Genomic DNA, 21,631 nt, shown 5'->3' with positions numbered 1-21,631 from the left:
AATTAATGAGGAGTATTGCTGTTGTGACACTATCAGAATAATTGAATTGAGGAATTTTTACTGTGTTGCTATTCCTAAGGTGCTCTTATCTTAAGAGAGCAATCACAATTTTTGTTATAAGTAATACTTGATTTCATTTTGAAGTATCAAATGATTATGTGCAGGGTGAAAGTCCTCTTAATATAAGAATAATATGCGTTAAGTATAAACAGTTTTTTTATATATAGAAAGTCGAAATTTTGAAACCCTCCCATGATCCCATTACTTGGAAATTGCCAATGTTAATATCTTGCTTTTACCACTTTATTTTTGACAATACCAGATTTACAATGAAGAAATCTTGGATCTTCTATGCTCATCTCGTGAGAAAGCCTCTCAGATAAATATACGGGAGGATCCTAAGGAAGGCATAAAGGTGTGTTTGTCTTTCATTTGTTATTAAAGAAAATGTTGCACTTTAGTTGACTTCACATCCCATTTTGCTGCTATGGTTTTTTAAAGAACTCTGAACATTTTACATTTTGTAAGCTCCTAATTTCCCTTGTTATTCCAGAATTCCTAGATGAGAACTCTTTTTTTTAGGTTTTGGGGCCACACCCATTGGTGCTGAGGGCTTATTCCTGGCTGTGCTCAGGGATTAGTCCTAAAGGTGCACAGGGGACCGCATGTTTCCCTGGGCCCCACCAGTGGTGAGTCCTGGATACAGGTCCCAACCCTACGCCCCACCCCCAATTATTAACCAGTATAGAAAAAATTTTATATTCCAGACCTTAAGAATAGATTAGTTATTTGAGGGACTGCTGACATATGGTACATACAGGATGAGGATCTGGAACTGAGCAGAAAATCTGAGGCAAGGGTAGAGGTATCATTAATATGTGATTGAGCCAAATCTAGAATACAGTGTCGAAAATAGGCAGAACATGGATCTAGCATCAGTCTGAGAATTCAGGAAAAGTAGAATCCAAGATTCAAAGTGATTGAGAGTGGGTAGTATAGGCTTTGGGGAAACAGGAAAATAACATCTTGACCATGTACTTCTTCTCTTCCTTGTGCAGAGCAAACAAGAAAGTTAAATGCTTAGTGTAAGGTGCTTGGGGGGCAGATAGATGCATGTGCTCCTGAGTATTATTTTTCTTTCTGAGTTTTAATTCCCTAACCAGGCACGAAAACAAGGATTGAAGGATCAGACTTATTTTGAAAATGAAATAGCCTTGAAATATGGGGAAAAAATTGTATAGTGGGGATCAGGAACCTGGGTAAAATTCATGAACACTAGAAATGCTCTTGGAATCAATTCTTTTTTTAAAAAAAAAATTGGGTTTGGGACCAAAGTGATAGTAAAGCAGGTAGGGTGTTTACCTTGAACTTGGCCAATGTGGGTTCAATGCTCACCATCCCATATGGTACCCACCCTGAGCCCCACCAGGTATGGCCCCAAAACAAATTGTGTGCCTGAGCACAGATCTAGGAATAAACCCTGAGCGCTGCCAAGTGTGGCCCAAAAACAAAACTGTTGGCGGGGGGCGGTCACACTATCTGCTTGGGGGCGATTCTCAGGTCAGAACTCAGGAGTCACTCCTGATGGTGCCAGAGACCATGAAGTGCTAGAGATCCATCCACGGCCTTCAGCGTGCAAATGGACTTGGAATTATCTATCTGGCTCCTTGAGCCAGCTTGGAACCTAATTCTAAGATGTTTTGCATGCTCCATGCCAAGTCAGGAATCAAATTTCAAACATTATTTGAGGTGAAAATTTCAAGCTGAAGAAGTTTTAGTTCCTGCCTTAAATTGTGGTGAGTAGGATAAGTTTGGTCAGGTAGGGTAGATGGAATATAAGTATAAAAATAGTGAAGACTTTTCTTTGATTTTGTTGTTTTGGGGGGCTATCCCCAGCAGTGCCCAAGGCTTACTCCTGGTTCTGCACTCAGGGATCACTCTTGGCAGTGCTCAGGGAGCCATATGGGATGCTGGGGTTTGAACCTGGGTTGGCTACATGCAAGGCAATTGCCTTGCCTGCTGTACTAGCTCTCTAGACCCAGGTTATTCTTCTATTAAGGAATCACTCAAGTAGTAAAGCAAAAATATACTTCTCCAAGTAATAAGACTAAACCATTTTATCTGGAGAATAGAAGGTGGGTTGGGAAGTAACTGAACAAGATTATACAGCCAGAATATATCCTATTTAATTGCTATGGGTATTTTTTCATTTTTCTTCAATTAATAATATCTTTTTAATTCATTAATGTTCTCCCTAATAGTGAAGCCAGAGTTAAAGGGGAGAAAGGCAACGTTTTGCTTCATGTTTAACAAAGACATCCTTCTGTAGTTTAATTTTTGTTCCCTGCTGCACCTAAAGGTGCTAACTTGTTAAGATCTGTGTAACAACTTCCTTTGTGACAGTTCACATCCTGTCATAGATAGGTAAGTCAAAGTGGATTAGAACTATGGCACTACCCTAATATCTGGGTAATTATGTAATCACTGATCGTTCACACAAGACTTGTTTCTGTATCTGAGCTAGTGAGGGTTATCTCAGCGAGCTTTGGTGGAGAGGGCTTCCTACATCTTGGTTCCTGATTTTAATGGTCAGCTTCCACCAAAGCCCCTCTTGAAATTATGCCTCCTTCTTAATCCTGATCAGACCCAATTATTGATTTAAGGCAGTGGTCTACAACTTCCAGTGTGTGAACTAATGCCAGTCAGCACAAATTTCCTGCTTGTCTGTGAAAAACTATTTCTACAGTGGTGGAGTACTGCTGATAATTTAGGAATGGATTCAGGATAGCAATACAGAGTTCCCCAAACATTACTATTAATAGCATTATAACTATTAATAGCATTATAAATTAGTGGGTCTTGATTATCATTGGCTTCAGTCATCTTCATCTTCATATCGCTTCATCATCTTATTATCCTTTTATTGAGGACCTAGTCTATATGTAGAGCACTGTACATCAAGTGGATTACTTGCTTACCATTAAAGGGTATGCTAAAGAATACAGATGAATATTCAGGTTGAAATTTTGCATAGGCCAGGATATGCAGACAGAGCAAGAACACAAAGCTTCCATGCCCTATCCTGGAACACCCACTGTCTTCAATAATTTTTTTTTCAAGTTTTTACCTTATGTGTATATGTCTCAACTCCTGTCAGCTCCTGGAGGTTAGTCATTCTTAAAATTTCTTTGTATCATTATCTAGTATAGGGCTTACTAGTTTGGTGACATTTTAGGAGGTAAGACTTCAGGAAGATTGAACAGAAATGGGTTGAAAAGAAAAGGAATAACGAAGGTTATTCTTTATCTCATTCCTGACTAACTTCACTCAGCATAATACTTTCCAGACTCATTCACATAGCTGCAAATCTTAAGCTGCATTTTTTTTTCAATTTTTGCGTCACACCAGGTGATGTTCAGGGGTTACTTCTGGTGGTGCTTGGGGGACCTTATGGGATGCCAGGGATTGAACTCAACACAGGTCAGCCGCGTGCAAGGCAAATGCCCTACCACTACTATTGCTCCGACTCCTAAGCTGCATTTCTCATAGCCAGCAATATTCCATTGTGTATAAATACCATAGGTTTTTACAAAAAGATATTTATTCACCAAGCTATATTTCTGATCAAGCATGTGAATTGTGAATCATAAGCAATTATTTTTTCTCTGAATAAGATTGTGGGACTCACCGAGAAGACCGTTTTTGTTGCACTGGATACTGTTTCCTGTTTGGAGCAGGGTAACAACTGTAGAACTGTGGCCTCCACAGCTATGAACTCTCAGTCATCCCGATCTCATGCCATCTTTACCATCTCCATAGAGCAAAGAAAGAAAAATGACATGTAAGTTGCCATTTTAAGGTTGTTTTTTTTGGGGGGGAAGTGTGGGGGTCGGGCCATGCTCTGTAGTGCTCAGGGGCTATCCGTGGCTTTGTCTTCAGGAACAATCCATTGCATTGCTCAGGGGATAATGCACAGGACCAAACTGGAATGGGCCTCATGCAAAGCAAGTGCGTTATCTTCTGTGCTCTCTTTCATGCCCAGGATCAATTTTTTAAAAAACATTCTACTAAAGTCAAAAATTAGTCTGATTTCTCTTATTGATTTTTACAAAGTATTATACTCTGAACACTAGAACCTAATGGAACCATTAGACTTGAAAGAAAACATGAGCCAGCATGTCAACTCTGATATTCTGCTAATCTTAAGCTTGTATACCATTATATCTTGTCTTCTCATTTTTACAGGAATAGCAACTTTCGCTCCAAGCTTCATTTAGTAGACCTTGCTGGATCAGAAAGACAGAAGAAAACCAAAGCTGAAGGAGACCGTCTAAAAGAGGGTGAGTGTAATTAAGACCATAATTGTAGCCAAAGACTTCAAGTACTTATTGGCATCATTGGTGTCCTACTGGGATTTTTCTTTTCTTTTCTTTTCTTTTTTTGACTGTGATATTTCAGATCACATTCTAATAGTATCTTCAATTCAAATTTGAGGTTGATTTCAGGAAAAGTGAAAAATTGTTTTTTTCCCTTACACTCATTTTCAAATTTAGGTGTGAGATTTGGATCTGGCTCTTGATTTGATTTCATCTGGTCAAGGCAAGTTTTAGTTTTAGTTTTGTTTTGTTTACCACCAACTACTACTTATAATTAAAATTGTGATCCTGATTCTATCATCTCAAATATTCACTATCCTTCCCAGACATCACTAATAAACTTCATTAGCATGTTTCTGTATCATGATTTGAATTATTGGATATGAATGATGAAACGACTGAGACTACAACAACCCTATGATGTATGCTCTTAGAAACCTTTATCTAGCATGATAGTAACTTGGTAATATGCATGCTTTGGGAATGGTCCTTCAAGCAATTATTAATTTTTCTAAAAAATTAACCATCTTCTGTTTCTTCATTTTTAATTAAAGATTTCGAATAAGATTTCATCAGTTGCCTTATTCAAATCCAGCTATACTATGTCTACGATATTTGTCATAGCTACCAACTTAGTTCAAAAAGAAATTAGAAAGAAAGAAGGATTAGCCTAAAACTTACTTTCATTTAGTGGATTCAAACTGGCTTCTAATGCTTATTTTTTTCATTTCTGGATTCTTGCAATCCATCTCTGTAATAATCTACAAATTATATCAAATTTGCTGATCTATAATTCATGGAATTAATTTTAACCCCCTTTGCCCTCCAAATTGACATTACATATGTGCCCAGTCATCTGGAAGATCTTTCTCCGTGATTTCTCAAAGATCAGTGCCATTATACCATCACTCCAGCCACCATTTGAGTTCTTTTTAAAGTAGTTGACTTTTACCTACTTTTCACTTGTATTGGACTTTTCTTACCCTATGGGAACATAGAGAGCAGAAAAAAATAGTAATTGAGGGGTTTTACCTTTGTCATTTATCACTATTATATTGCTGCTATTGGGCAGAGTCCTATTTCTTGATCATTTAGCATTTGGTTCTGAATGGTTTAAAAAGTGTTCCTTTTATTTGCACTTGGAGATTTAGTGTTCTTTATGCTATTTTGGGATTTTTGTTTTACTGGTGGGGCAGCACATCTGGTGGTATTCAGGGCTTACTCCTGGCTCTGTGTTCAGGAATCTCTCTTGGCAGTACTCAGGGTACCATATGAGATAACCTGGGATTGACCTGAGTCTGCTGTGTACAAAGCAAGCACATTACCTGCTGTGCGGTCCCTTTTTGACCACTTAATACTATTTTTAAAGGTTTTTGTGCATTATCTATTTTTCAGTTGCATATTTCTTAGTTCTTTCTTTTTTTTTTCCTTTTTGGGTCATACCTGGCTCTGCACTCAGGAATCACCCCTGGCGGTGCTCAGGGGACCATATAGGATGCTGGGAAATGAACCCGAGTCGGCCCTGTGCAAGGCAAATGCCCTACCCGCTTTGCTATTGCTCCAGCCCCAGTTCTTTCTTTTTTGATTTTTGCTATTGGTCTAACAGTGCTTGGGGATTGCTTTTGGCTTAGTCCTCAAGACACATTCCCAGTGATTCTCAAGAGACTGTGATAGTAGGGATTGAACACAGGGTTTCTGCACGAAAGTATGTTCTCTGGTCGACAGACCTACCTCTATAGAAACATAGAAAACCTTTTTTGAAGTGCTGCCTGGAATTGAACCCAGGTCAAGCATACTACCTCTCAGTTACATCCCTGGCTGAGTGTTTTTTTTAATAGTTCATTTATTTTTTTTAATTGGGTCACCTTGAGAACAGTTACAGGGCTTTTAGGATCAAGTCTGTCATACTATGATCAATCACCCATCCCTTCACCAGTGCACATGTTCCACCACCAAGAACCCCAGCATACCCCCCTCCCACTCCCCCTCTGCCTGTGTGGCATATGATTTTCACTTTACTCTCTCCTTACTTTGATCACATTCAATTTTCAACAGAAAACTCACTATCATTATTTGGAGTTTTCCCCCCAACAGTCAGACCTGTCGGGATAGCATCATTAGATCGTATGTTTTCTATTGTCGATAACAAGAGTGGCCGAGTTATTTTTATAATAGTATTACTGAGATATAACTCATGCAGCATAAAATCCACCCCCTTAAATGTCAGTGGATTTTAGTTATATTCAGAACTGTGCAAATAGCATCATAATCTAGTTTTAGAACATTTTCATCACTTTGTTTCAAAAATACCATACCTGTTACCAACCCCTCCCCTTTTTCATTCCCTTCTCTTACTCTAGGCAGCCTCTAACCTGTATTTCATATAAATGTAGTGAATATATAGCAATTTGTTTGATCATTCATCAGTTGTACATAGTAGTTATTTTGGATATTGCTCTATGAGTTTTTGAGCAGATACATACAAGAAATTATTTTTTCTTGGCAATACACCTAGGAATGTAATGGCTGTGTCATATTGTAGCTATTAAAATTTTATTTGTAAATAAGATATACTTGGGGCTGGAGCAATAGCACAGCGGGTAGTGCATTTGCCTTGCACGCGGCCAACCCGAGTTTGATTTCCAGCATCCCATATGGTCCCCCAAGCACCGATAGGAGTAATTCCTGAGTGCAAAACCAGGAGTAACCCCTGTGCACCCTGGGTGTGACCCAAAAAGGAAATGAGAATAAGATATAACTAATTCATCATAGATGTCTTTTATGTCAGAGAGGTAGCTTAAAGGGCCTGAGTGCATGTTTTGCATGCTGGAGGCCTGGATTCAGTCCCCTGTACTGCATAGTTCCCTGAGCTTACCAGGAGTAACCCCTATGTAGAGTCAGGAGTAGCCCCAAAGTCCTGCCAGGTGTGGCTCAAAAGCCAAAAAGAAAAAAAAAACCCTTTAAATTATAAAATTCAGCAGTTTATGTATATTCCCAAATTTTGTGTGACTATCACTACAATCAATTTTAGAGTATTTTCCGTTATCCTCCTTCCTCTGACTTTGCCACCCTCTATTCCAGGTATCCCTTTTCTTTATCCTTTTTCTGTCTCTGATATTTGTCTATTCTGGAAATTTCATATAAACTCAATTGTACAATTTGTGTTGTTTTGTGACTTTTCTTACTCTTAGCATGATGTTTTCAAGGTTTATCTATGTAGTAGCATTGCTAAACAAGATTTCATTTTATGAGCATATTAAATTTTTTTATCTGTTCATCTATTGATGGGCATTTGGGTTGTTTCTACTTTAGGTTCTGAGTATTGCTGCAGTGAACATTGATGAACCTTTATTTTTTTTTTATTGAATCACCATGTTGAAAGTTAAAAAGCTTTCAGGCTTAAGTCTCAGTTACATAATGCTCAAACACCCATCCCTTCACCAGTGCACATATTCCACCACCAAGAACCACAGTAAACCTCCCCCCACCTCGCCTGTGTAGTTGGTAAATTTCACTTTACTTTCTCTTTACTTTGATTACATACAAACAAAAAAACTCACTATTATTGTTTGGAGTTTCTCCCCCAGAGTCAGACCTGCTGGAAAGGAAGCATTTGATAATTTGTTTTCCACTGCTGCGAATGAGGAGATATGAGGTCGTGTGGCCACAGTAGCGGCCGTGATGTTCTAGATTCATGTATTTTAGTATTTTAGTGACTAAGTCCAGAGGGCTTTCTGCCAGAGGTTGCATATGTTTTCCCTTTTTGGTGGCAGGATGGTGGGGGTGTTCTGATCTTGCTTCTGGCCCTATGCTCAGAGTAATCATCCCTGGCTGTGCTGAGGGACCACATGCAGTGCCCTGTCACACCAGCATCGGCCGTCTGTAAATGAAGTGCCTTAAACCTGTGCTATCTCTCTGTGTAGCATGTTTAAATACTTTTGGGTATTATAATTAAGAGTAAATTTAGTCATTTGTTAGCTGTGTTTAGCTTTTGCAAGAACTGCAATTCTTATGCTGTTTTCTTTATATTTGAAGGTTTTCTTCTCTCGCTGCTTTAAATGGTCTTTTGATTTTACTATTTTGATTACTTTGTGACTTGGTATCCTTTTGTTTGGGTCTATTTTGTTTATTACTCTTTGGTACTCTTGCATCTGTGCAGGGGCCTCTCAATATAAAAGGAGAATTCTCAGTTATTATTTCTTTGACCAGCTGTTCTTCCCCTTTTCCTTTCTCCTCTCCTTCTTGTATTCTGAGGATTTGAAGAATATTTCTTTTGCAATTATCAGAATCTTAACATCCTCTTTCATTTGTTTACTTTTTTCACTTCTCCATGGTGATGCCTAGTATTTTGTCTTCAGTATCATTGATACGGTCCTTTGCATATTTAATCGGTTTCTGTGACTTGCTCTTCTATTTTTATCTCCTTCTTTTTTTTTTTTTCTTTTTGGGTCACACCCGGCGATGCACAGGGGTCACTCCTGGCTCATGCACTCAGGAATCACCCCTGGCGGTGCTCAGGGGACCATATGGGATGCTGGGATTCGAACCCGGGTCGGCCGCGTGCAAGGCAAACGCCCTACCCGCTGTGCTATCACTCCAGCCCCATTATCTCCTTCAATTCCATTTGCTTGGACTCTTTGATACCCTGATTCAGTTCCGTTTTTTTATTTTTTTATTTTTTTTTGCTTTTTGGGTCACACCTGGCAATACACAGGGGTTACCCCTGGCTCGGCACTCAGGAATTACTACTGGTGGTGCTCAGGGGACCATATGGGATGCTGGGAATTGAACCCAGGTTGGCTGCATGCAAGGCAAACACCGTACCCGCAAATGCCCTACCCCCTGAATCAGTTCATTTTTAATTTGGTTGAATTTTCTTCCAGTGATTGCTTTAGTCCCATGGCTATTCTATGGAACACTGGTTTGAGTTCCTCATTGGTGAGGCCCGAGGGTTTATTTGAGCTTTTTGATTTGCCAGGATTCCTCATCCTGTCTGCCAGAGCATGTGAAATCCTTTGTTCCATCATTGTTCCTAAGGATTTGTGGGTGCTACGATTTGAGTTTTAGATCAGCAAGCAGTACTCTTTATCATCTGTTAGTCTAACAGTGTCTGTCCTTAGGATGCTACTCACTGATCAAGCAGTTCAGTGTCTGATGTATCTGTTTGTATAGAAAAATTAAAATAGACATATTTGAGGAAGCATATAAGACCCAAGAACGCTTGAAATTGGTGGGGATAAAAGGGTTGTTTTGTGTTCTGGAGGGGTTTGGAGGGGACTTCTTCATCCTTGGGATCCAGGAAGGGGTCACAGATGACACAGAAATCACAGGACACGATGGGGGCTTGAGTCCTTGACACACCTGAATGATGAAAAAGGCCAGGCTGTTTTCTGGGTATTTGTGGGCATACCCTGGGGTTCAGGGTTGGGAGGGGCTTCCTTGGTTCAGCAGACCCAGGAAGGGGTCAGAGACGGTGCAGAAGTCACTGATCTTATCTGTTTTGATATTGAAAAATGGCTCCTTTCAGGCGGAGGAGACAGTACAGCACAGCAGGTAGGGTGTTTGCTTTGCATGTGGCAAGTCTAGGTTTGATATCCCGCAACCAAGGTGTTCTCCCAAGCCTACCAGGAGTAAGCCTTAAGTACAGTACAGTGTGGCCCCAAAGCCAAAAATTAAGAAATAAAAAATATGAAATGAGTACCCTTTAGGATTTCTATATCCGTTATTTCATCCAGGAATAGAGTGAGTTCTACTTCTTTCTTTCTGGTATGGATACCTTTATTTCCTTTTCTGTCCTAATGGTTTTGGCTAGAAACTTCAGTATAATGTTGACTAGAAATAATAAGTATAGATATTATTGCCATGTTTTTAATGTTACAAAAGCATTGTTTTTATTACAAAGTATTGTGTTAGCTGTGTTAACTACATGTCCTTGCCTGGTTAAAGAAATTTCCCACAATAGCTAATTTGTTGGGCTGGAGCGATAGCACAGCTGTTGGGCGTTTGCCTTTCACACAGCCGACCAAAGTTCGATTCCTCCGCCCCTCTCAGAGAGCCCGGCAAGCTACCAAGAGTATCTCGCTCGCACGGCAGAGCCTGGCAAGCTACCCATGCATATTGGATATGCCAAAAACAGTAAAAATAAGTCTCTCAATGAGAGACGTTACTGGTGCCTGCTCGAGCAAATCGATAAGCAACGGGATGACAGTGACAGCTAATTTGTTGAGTATTTTTTGTCATTCATCTGTCTAATTAATCACATTAGTTTTGGTATTGATGTGGCATATTGCTTTAATTGATTTTTATATGTTAAAAGCCAATTCCTAGGATAAACCTGCCTTGTGTTTGTGAGTTTAGTGATTCTCCTGAACTAATTCTGTAAACTTGATTTAGTAATTTTTTTGTGTGTTTTTGGGCCACGCCTTGTGGTGCTCAAGGTTTATTCCTGGGTCTGCACTTAAGGATCACTACTGGCTGAGTCTGGCGGATCATGTGTTGTGCTGGGGATTGGACTGGGGACTGTTGCTTGCAAGGCCTCCAGCCCAAAGTACTTTTAGTGACTTGTGGTCACAGAAGTATCTGCTCAATTACTTTTAGTGTTTAGCTAATGACTGGTCTCAGTGCTCCTTAAATGATTCTAATTATTTGCATAGGGCACTTTGTGAATATTCACATATTTGTGTTTGCTTTCATTGCTCAGACACTGAAAGTCCAACTCTGCTCAGCCTTAAGTTCTTGAGCAGAGCCTCAAAATTCGCTGGAGTTGCAAAATGAGAGCTTTTAAATTGATTATTTATTTTTGTGATGTATTCTATTTTATTATGTTTGTATATAAGTCTCTTGTAAATTCTTTTTTTTCCTCCGAAAATATCCAGTATTTATTAGAACCATAGGTCTTTAGAGTTTCCAAATAATTTTAGAATACTCACATAATTATTCACATTTATATCATGAAAGTTAAATGTTTCTTTTTATGCTTCCCATGAAGTCATGTAAAACCAAAACAACAACAAATGTGTCCCACACCAGATAAAAACTAAAGTTGTGTTTTTTTAAAATTTTAGAGTTCTTATTTCTGGGAAGTAATTTATCATAAGTATTAAAAGGTTCAAAACACTGATAACCATGAAACAATACTCAATTACTCACTAGGACACAGCAAAAATAAATAAGATTTTAAAACCTCAATTAAAACTTAAGTTTTCTATGGGGCTGGAGCAATAGCACAGCGGGTAGGGCGTTTGCCTTGCACGCAGCCGACTGGGTTCGATTCCCAGCATCCCACGTGGTCCCCTGAGCATTGCCAGGAGTAATTCCTGAATGCATGAACCAAGAGTAACCCTTGTGCAACGCCCGGTATGACCCAAAAAGCAAAAAAAAAAAAAAAAAAAAAAAAAAAAAAAACCCAAAAAACAATACAGAACACTAAAGTTTTCTAAAACCAAAAAGTTTTACTTAAAGTACTTAAAGATTTGATGGTAAACCTGACCTGGACAGAATGGTAGTATAGTAGTAGGTAGGGAACTCGCCTTACATGGTTTGATCCCCAGAAACTCAGTGATCTCTAAGTGATCCCTGAGTGTTGAGCCAGGAGTAAACCTTGAGCATCACCAAAACAAAACCAAAAACTTGACATGAAATAATTTTGTGTGAGAGCCACATCTGGTGGTGGTTAGGGCTTGCTTCTGCCTCTGTGCAGTGCTTGGGGGACCATATGGAGTGCTAGGGAACGAATCCAGGTTGACTGCATGCAAGACAAGTGCCCTGCTGATACGCTATCAATTTAGCTCCCTGACTTGTACTAATTTTAATGATAAATTTATTTTATAGGCAGACCAATTAAACAATTCGCAGTCCTAAAAAGTGTACAAGTCTTTACAATACTTTTTAACAAAGGACAGTTAAAATGATTTACTTAAATATTCTCCAGATATTAAAACTTAATTTTAAGATCATTTTTACAATTTACCGTAACCAAAGCTTCTTTTCCAAAATCACAATATTAAACCTTTTATACTCTCAAATTACATTCATTCTGTCCTATGCTTTTTCTCAGTCTATTGCACAATTTCTTTTTAAATTAATTTTTTTCCATTTTACTTTAAGGAAGAATTGCTTCCTTTATTCCAACAAAGGTATCTCCACCCATTATCTTTCATACTTAATGTACACAACATTTGCTTTCTTAAATTTTTTTTAAAATTTTATTGAATCACTGTGAGATAGTTACAAGCTTTCATGTTTGGGTTACAATCTCACAATGATCAAACACCCATCCCTCTACCAGTGCACATTCCCTACCACCAATATCCCGGGTATACCCCCCCTTTCCCACCCTCCCCCTGCCTCCATGGCAGACAATATTCCCCATACTCTCTCTACTTTTGGGCATTATTGCTTGCAACACAGACTGAGATGTCATCATGTTTGGTCCTATAAAAACATTTGAAAAAGTGCTAACACTACAATCAATTTTTCTAATTTACATAAATAAAGCTAATTTTCTTTATCATTCTTGCATTTAAAATTATTTTACCACCTTAAACTGATTTGTGAATTATGGAGCAAATTAATAATGTACTGTTTTTCAATTTCACCTTTTTCCTCAGAGGAGACTATTCTTTGGAGCCTTTTTTGGCAGTATTTGGGTTTTTGTCTTATTATCTTGGTGCATTTGAGCATATACTTCCTCTTTTTTGTTTTTGTTTGTTTGTTTTGGTTTGCAGATTGCACCCCACAGTTTTCAGGCCTTACTCCTGGGTCTGTGCTCAGGGACCACTCCTACCATTGTTCAGGGGATACGCAGTGTTGGAGAACGATATACCCAGATTTGAACCAGGGTTTCAACTGTGTCTTAACCTTTGTACTAGATCCTGAGCCTCTTCTTTACACTTTTTTTTTAGTTTTGGTTTGTTTGGGAGCTATGCCTAGCGGTGCTGAGGGCTTACTTCTTACTCTGGACTCAGGGATTACTCCTGACAGTGCTCAGGGGACCAATAAGATGTCAGGATCAAACCCCAGTCAGCTGCGTGCAAGGGAAGTATCCTACTTGCTGTACTATCTCTCCAACCCTGTCTTTACATTTCCTAACCTCTGCTAACACCAAGAAAATTTAATAGCTTACTCATCTTTGTTCCACTGGAATTCTATATATCCTCTCACACCTGAAATAGAATATTTAACATCTCTTCAGACTGCTGATGAGAGCTTTTTAGATATTTTGTGAGCATGCACACAACTTTCATTTAGATACAGAGATTTTTGTAAGCTCTTTGTGGACAGTTTGTCCCCGAGAACTCTCCTTTGTTTGAGGCAATAGAGGGAGGGGTGGTCACCTAACCTACTGCTCAGGGACCAGTTCTGCTCTTGGAAGGATGCAAGATAAGCTCCTCCCCCACTGCATTCTCTGATCCCTCATCTTTTTGTGTTTTTAGTGAAAAACAAAGTTTTGTTTATGGGCTCTTGTTAGTAAGATTGGTGTTTATTTTCATCACGTATTTTCCTATGTATGTGTATGTGTGGCCAACATCCAGAGAGAGACTTAAAAGCAAGCTCTCAGAGTGATGCAGAGAGTCTCTTGCCTGCACGCCTGGCTGTCTTCCCTGGGGCCCCTCGGAGGGGATGGGCTCCAGTTTCCCTCCCCACCCCGAGCAGAGCTCCCAGCAGCCGAAGACCACCGGAACCTAGCTACAGCCATGCTGGAGGCCCCTCTCCACACGTTCGGACAGGCCTCATGCATGAAGGTACCGGCAGAGGAACCCAGGTGTGTGTAATCCCATCAACGGCCAACATCCAGAGAGAGACTTAAAAGCAAGCTCCCAGAAGTGATATCTTTAGCCTGCTTTTCCCTCTGGGAGAAACTGGCAATCTTCTGAGAGTTTCCTGCCCACATGGGACAGCCTTGCAAGCTTCCCCTGGTGTATTCATATGCAAAATCCAGTAACAAGCTGGATCTCATTCCCCTGACCCTGAAGAGCCCCCAGTGCAACATCCTTAGGAGGGCCGAGTCGAGATAGACTTCTAAGATCTCAGGGAAAGGACAAAATGAGAGGTTACTGAGCCCGTCCGAGAAATCGTTGATTAACGGGATTTCTTGTGATTCTTGTGTATATGTGTATGTGTATATATGCGGTTAGTGAAATATTTGTGGCCCTCAGTGACTTCGCAACTCAGATGGGAAGTGCAAGTCAGGATGGGGGGATTCCTAGTGGTGCTCAGAGAGGGGAAGGGCTGGGCCTCAGGCCATACGGCCTGCCAGTGGGGCCCCTAAGGGCTGGAGGGAGGAATGGCATTCCTAGAGCATGCTCCCCAAGTTCTTCAGCTGCCTTTCCCCCCACGGGCCTCATCAATTAGGAGAGGACACTTCCTGCCCCCATCACCCAATCCCTTTCCAGGCTCCCCAGGTTTCTGCCTCCTTCTTTTCCCTCCCCTGGACCGAGACTGCCTAGGGCCTAGGCAGCAGACTGCAGAGGCCTGCCTCCCTTGGTCAATGCTGGGGACAGTCCCTGCCTGTCCAGCAGGGAGGCAGTGGGTCACTATTGGCTGGAGCTATTCCTGCCTTTGGCAGGAGGGAGACAGAGGAGGCAGCAGCACCCCAGCTCACGGTCACTGCCCCTGTTCCTTCCTTGCATCCCTGCTCACCTGGAGGAGGGAGGAAGGAGAGCGAGGTCAGAGGCTCTTGGGGGTGCCAGGCCTCCGGGTCCCAGTTAACACGGACTCCCTATCCCATACCAGGCTTCAGCTAGTCACCTGTCCATGTGCAGGCCCCTGGGAACACTGAAGTACCCAGGGGGCTGACCCTGCCCTGTGGCCCAGCAGGGACCCAGACACCAATTAGACCATCAACAGAACACCATGACCAAGGATCCCCAGCAACCAGGGACAAGGGTGTCTGACCTCTCGTGGGATCTCCGGGATGAAGCTGCTTTTAGGTCTTGGGGAAGGAGACCCTTTTCAGAAGCCACCAGAGGCTCTCTAGGGGCCCTTGTGGTGGCTGCACCAAGCCTCAGTTTCCTCGGCCAGGGAGACACAAGCCCAGGGAGCGCCGGAAGGTGCTGGAAGAGACCCTGTGACAGGCAGGTGGAGGGATAGGGGCAGGGCAGGACAGAGCCCTCACAGCTACACACCCAGAGAGACAGGGATCCCTGTTCTCAGGCCCTGCTGCCCAGCTCTGCTTGGGGAAAATGAGGGAGGGAGTTTTTTTGGGGGGCGCTCTCTGGCTGCCTCTGCCCTGCCTCCCTCCCATACCCGATTTTTCTGGCTACATGGCACCTTGGCACCTCAGCTTGGGATAGGTGGACTCTTGGTCTGGGGGCTAGGGAGCAGGTTCAAGGGGAAGTGGGGTGGGAAACAAAAGAAAAATACCCACAAAATAATTTGTTATATACCTTTTAGAATTTTGACAATACAATATGAATTTACTTTTTAATTATACAAGTAATACATGAATAAATTCCTAATATAAACGCAAGAAATAGAGATGAAGAGGGACTGGAAAGACAGTACAGTGGTTAAGGCACCTACGTCATGTGGTTGACCCAGGTTCAATCCCTGGCACCATATATGCCCCCCGCAGACCTGCCAGAAGTGATCCCTGAGCACAGAGCCAGGATCAAGCCCTGAACTGCCATGTGTCCCCAACCCCCTACCCCCAAAAAATACAGATGAAGATAAAATGTCCCCCTTTATTTACCAGCTAATACAAATCTAGAGGTAACTACTTTTACCTGTTCATTTGATGACATTGTACACATATTTTTATTAACTTTAAAAAAATATGAATGTTATCTTACTGCCATACTGCTTTCCAACTTTCATTTTTCTCTTGGTAATAATCTTTCAAAAATTTAATATCACATCTCTACATTTTTATAACTGTTGTATAGGATCCCATGTTTGTGTAATTATTCCTTTTTTGATTGACTCTTAGGTTTTGTGATTTCTGGCTGCTGAAAAATTGGTTCAGCCTTCTACATGATAATGCTTCTGAGAGTAGTTTTTGGGTTATATACCTGTGAAAAATATTGCTAGGTTGAAGGATATGTTTGAAAGTTTAAATACCGCTAAATACTCTTCTGAAAGGTCTGTTCCAGTATATGTGCTAAGTACAATATATGGGAATGGGTTTTTTGTACTGTTGATAGTAGCACTGTAGCACTGTGATCCCCTTGTTCATCGATTTGCTTGAGTGGGAACCAGTAACATCTCCATTGTGAGATTTGTTACTGTTTTTGGCATATCTAATACGCCACGGGTAGCTTGCCAGACTCTGCCCTGCGGGCAGGATACTCTCGGTAGCTTGCTGGGCTCTCCGAGAGGGGTAAAAGAATCGAATCCGGGTTGGCCTCATGCAAGGCAAACGCCCTACCTGCTGTGCTATCTATCGGACTGGAGTGATAGCACTGTTGATAATATTGCGTATTATTGACCATTTTTATTTTTGCCTATCTTGAACCTTACATTTACTTTTAAAACTTGTATTTCCTTAATTACTTATGAAATTGTATCTTTTTTTCTTTTTGTATCATACCTGGCGATGCTCAGGGATTACTCCTGGCTTTGCACTCAGGAATCATTCCTGGTGGTGCTCAAGGGATCATATGGGATGCTGGGAATCGAACCCAGGTTGGCCACGTGCAAGGCAAACGCCCTACCCGCTGTGCTATTGCTCCAGCCCCATGAAATTGTGTCTTAAGAGTTATTATATTCAAGGGGCTGGAGCAATAGCACAGCGGGTAGGGCATTTCCCTTGCACGCAGCCAACTCGGGTTCAATTCTCAGCACCCCATAGGGTCCCCTGAGCACCGCCAGGAGTAATTCCTGAGTGCAGAGCCAGGAGTAACCCCTGTACATTGCTGGGTGTGACCCAAAAAGCAAAAAAAAAGAGTTATTATATTCAAGAGAATAACCATGTATTAACTATATTGCATATTTTGGGGGTATTTTTTGTGGGGGTTGGAATACCCATTTGGTGTTCAGAGTTCACTCCTGGCTCAGTGCTTAGAGATTACTCCTGGCACGGCTCAGGGTACCAAATTTGGTTCTAGATATAGAACCTGGGTCTGCCACATGCAAGGCAAACATCCTAGCTGCTTTATTATCACTCAAATCCTTAAATACAGTTTTATTTTATTTTTAGCTCATGTATTTTATTTATTTTTGTCACCGTGAAATTACAAAATTACTCATGATTGGATTTTCTATTTTCTGCTGTTTCCTGCTTCTCATTTTGGAGCTCCTTGATCTATTGCTTAGCTTCTGTTATTATGCTGCTCAGAGCTTCTATTGACTTTATTTTATCACATACCATGTCTTAATTTCTGTCGTTTCTGACTGTAATGGTTTCTTCATTTCGACTCTTTTAGATGTTCTTGTGCTTTCTGACCACCTATGCTTTCATTTATATGAACTAATTGACCATCCTCATCACAGTGTCACTAAAAACACTATCTGAGGATTTACTGGTGTTTTTGTGTTCAGTGATATTGTTTCCATTCATTTAACTTGGTTGACTTCTACTTGTTTTCTCCATTGGTTGTCTCAAGTTTTTATTCTAGGGGTGAGTCTTTGTAGTTACCCTCTCTGGAAGAAACCAAGGGATTAAGCTGGAGATTAAATAATTAATTAATGGATTCCTCTGTCTTCTCTGCCTATCCTTCCAGAATGACAGGAAGAATAACTGTAAACAGCCTGTAATTTCTTGGGTAGATCTATTGGATGGACTTGAAAGTGGCCATGCATTTTAGGAGCTGTGATGTGGGCCTTAAATATTGTGCAGGTGTGTTATGGAGGCTGCTGGGACCCACCCAGTAGGGAGAGGCATTGCCTCCCATTTGGAAATAGGCCCAGTGATACCAGCTGGAGGTAGTAAGCCTCACCTGGGATGGCGGAGCAGCAAGCAGAGTCTGCAGTACTAGATTGAATAAAAGTGGCAAGAGTAAGCAACCATGTCTTGTGCTTGATCTTAGAGAGAAGGCTTTTTCGTTTTTTTCCCATTGAATATAATGTTTGCTGTGGGCTTGTGATAAATGGCTTTGACTGTTGAGAAAGGATCCTTCAATTCCTATTTTGTTGAGAGTTTTTTTTTTATCATCAATGGATGATGAATCTTGTCAAATGCTTTCTCTGCATTACTGATGTGATTAAATGACTTTTCTTTTATTTGTATGGTGTATTACATTGATTGACTTGTGTATGTTAAACCATTCTTGCATCCCTGGAATGAATCCCACGTGGTCATGGTTTCTGATCATTTTGATGGGTTTGATGGGTTGTTGGGACTCTATTTGCTAGTATTTTGTTGGGGATCTTTGCATCTGTGTTCATTAGGAATATAGACCTGGAATTGGTCTGCTTTTCATGTCAGGATGATGATTGTTTCTGTGGTCTTTTTAAAGGTTTGAAAGAACTCAATAGTGAGTCCATCCAGACCTGGGCTTTTGTTTAGGGTAGACTATTGATTAGAATTTTGATTTCTTCAAAAGTGTTAGGTCTGCTTAAATGTTCTATATCTTCTTGTTTCTGCTTTGTAAGGTTATAGAAGAATTTATTCATTTCCTCTAGGTTGTCTGTCTTCATAGCATAATTCTCAAAGGTATTTCTGATGATTATTTAAATTTCTGTGGTATCTGTTGTGACGTCTCCACTTTCTGATTTGGTTTATTGGGTTCTCTTTCTTTCTTTATGAGTCTTACTAATCGTTTATCGATATTGGGGTTGTTTTTTGTTTTGACTTGTTGGTCATATCCAGCGGTGCTCAGGGGTTACTCCTGGCTCTGCACTCAGAAATTGCTGCTAGTGGTGCCTGGGGGACCAAATGGGATGCTGGGGATCGAACGAAGGTCTATTGCCTACAAGACAAATGTCCTCCCTACTGTGCTATCACTCCAGCCCTGATCTTGTTTAGTTTTTCAAAGAACCAGCTCTTGGTTTCATTGATCTTTTGGATTTTGGATTTTTTTTTATTACAGTTCATCAATTTCAACCCTGTGTTTTATTATTTCCTTCATCCTCCCTGCTTTAGGCTCCTTTTGTTAGTCATTTTCCAGTTTAAGTTGTGCAGTCGTTATTTCTGTGGGCCCTTTCTTCCTTATTGATGAATGCTTGCATAGCTATGAAATTTCCTCAACACTGATTTTGCTGTTTCCCACATGTTCTGGTAGGTCGTGTCCTCATTCTTTTCTGTTTCCATGAATCCTGTTTTTGTCTTTGTGCCACAACTGGTGGTGCTCAGGGCTAACTTACTCCTGCCTCTGCACTCAAGTATCACTCTTGGCGCTCCTCAGGGGACCATATGGCATACTGGGGATCGAAACTGTGTTAGCCACATACAAGGCAAATTCCCTGTCTGCTGTATTATCGCTCCGGCCCGTGTTTCCAGAATATTTTTATTTTCTTATTGTTTTCCTCTCTGATCGAGGTTGTTGTATAACAAGTTTAACTTCCAGGTGTTAAGAGTTATTTCTCCATTTCTGTTTGCGATTAACTTCTAGTTTTAGTACATCATGGTCTGAGAAGGTAGTTGGTGTGTTGGTTTGATTTCTACCCTCTTGACTATCTGGGGGTATGTTTTGTGTGTAGTCTATATTGAAGAATGTCCCATGTTTATTGGAGAATATACATTTGGATTTTGGGTTAAAAGCTCTATCTACTAAATCTTTCTCTTTTATTTCTTTCTTCAAAACAAGTGTTTCCTTACTTAGCTTTCATCTAATCTATAAAAGATGACAGAGCCATATTAAAGGCTCCAACTACTATTGTGATGCTGTCTACGTCTTCCTTTAAGTCTATTAGCAGTTGTTTTAAGTATTTTGCTGGTCCCTCACTAGGTGCATATGTTTTTAGGAGTGTGAGTTATTAATAATGTACATATTCCTTTATCATTTAGAAATGACCACTGTGGCCTCATAACCTTTTTGAACCTGAAGTCTATTTTATCTGATGCCAATATGGCTTTCCTGCTCTTTTTGTGGTAGCTGTTTGCTTGGGGTATTATCTTCAAGTTTTGACTTTGAGTCTGTTTGTTCAAATCTGTTTCTTGCAGGCAGCAATATTGGGTTAGATGTTCTGATATATTCTGCCTCTGTGGCTCCTAATTGGTTCATTTAGCTTTTTGATGCTGAGAGAGATTTTTATCATAGAGTTTTGTCTCATCTTCCTGCAGGAGTTTGACTTGTTGATGGGACTTATCTTGTCTTAAAGTAGCCTCTGTAGTGCCTCTTTCTTTCTTTTTGTAAATACGATTTTGGGTCTATGAAGTTCCTGAGTTTTTAACTGTGAAAATTTAGATCATTCCTTCAAATTTAAGTGATAGTCTAGCTGAGTAAAATAGTTTTGGCGAGGCAAATCATTTGAGTTTTTTTAAACCGTATCCCACATTGTCCTTGGACCCACATGCTCTCATTTGATAAATCTGCTGTAAATCTTTTTTTTTTGCTTTTTGGATCACACCTGATGATTTACAAGGGTTACTCCTGGCTCATGCACTCAAGAATTACTCCTGGCAGTGCTGGGGGGACCATATGGGATGCTGGGATTAGAACCCGGGTCGGCCGCGTGCAAGGCAAACGCCCTACCTGCTGTGCTATTGTTCCAGCACCACTGCTGTAAATCTTATTGGTGCTCCTTGATATATACTTCTTTCTTTGATCTTGCAGCTTCTCAGTATTCTATATCTATGGCTTTCATCATTCTGATTAGATGTGTCTTGGTATATATTTATTTATAGCTCTTTTTAGCTGGTACCCTCTGGGCTTGTTGGATCTGAGTGCATGTGCTCTCCAGCTCTGGAACTTCTGAGCAATGATGTCTTAATGCTTCTTCATCAAGGTCACATTGCTGTTCCTCTGTGACCTGATGATTCTTTTTTAATTTTTTTTTTTTGCTTTTTGGGTCACACCCAGCAATGCTCAGGGGTTATTCCTGCCTCTGCACTCAGGAATTACTCCTGGCGGTGCTCGGGGGACCATATGGGATGCCAGGGATTGAACTCGGGTCAGCCACATGAAAGCAAACACCCTACGCACTGTATTATTGCTCCAGCCCCAACCTGATGATTCTTATAGTACTCCTTTTTAATTTATCCCAAAGGTGTTTGTTGTTCTTTTATTTTGAGGCTTTTCCCCATTCTTTTGTTGTTGTCTGGAGGTTTTATCCATCCATCTTGAAGCTCATTGATTTTTGTCATCAGGTACTGTTACTCTGTTAGTGAGGCCCTCTATTGCTGAGTCCCTTTCATTTCACTTACCAAATTCATT

At 40.7% G+C, this 21,631-nt stretch overlaps 1 protein-coding gene across 1 annotated transcript in view; it reads left to right on the top strand.

The window, feature by feature from the left end:
- KIF4A (kinesin family member 4A) overlaps positions 1-21,631 on the top strand; it is a 173,626-nt gene that overhangs the window by 11,305 nt on the left and 140,690 nt on the right. Inside the window, exons 4-6 of the mRNA XM_055121514.1 lie at positions 323-415; positions 3,675-3,841; positions 4,246-4,340. Of these exons, the coding sequence (XP_054977489.1) occupies positions 323-415; positions 3,675-3,841; positions 4,246-4,340 (355 nt within the window). The remainder of the gene's footprint in view (positions 1-322; positions 416-3,674; positions 3,842-4,245; positions 4,341-21,631) is intronic.

The sequence above is a fragment of the Sorex araneus genome, chromosome X (assembly GCF_027595985.1).
Source record: "Sorex araneus isolate mSorAra2 chromosome X, mSorAra2.pri, whole genome shotgun sequence".
NCBI classification, from domain to species: domain Eukaryota; kingdom Metazoa; phylum Chordata; class Mammalia; order Eulipotyphla; family Soricidae; genus Sorex; species Sorex araneus.
Note: the sequence above shows the minus strand (reverse complement) of the source record. Positions and strands in the feature narration are given on the sequence as shown.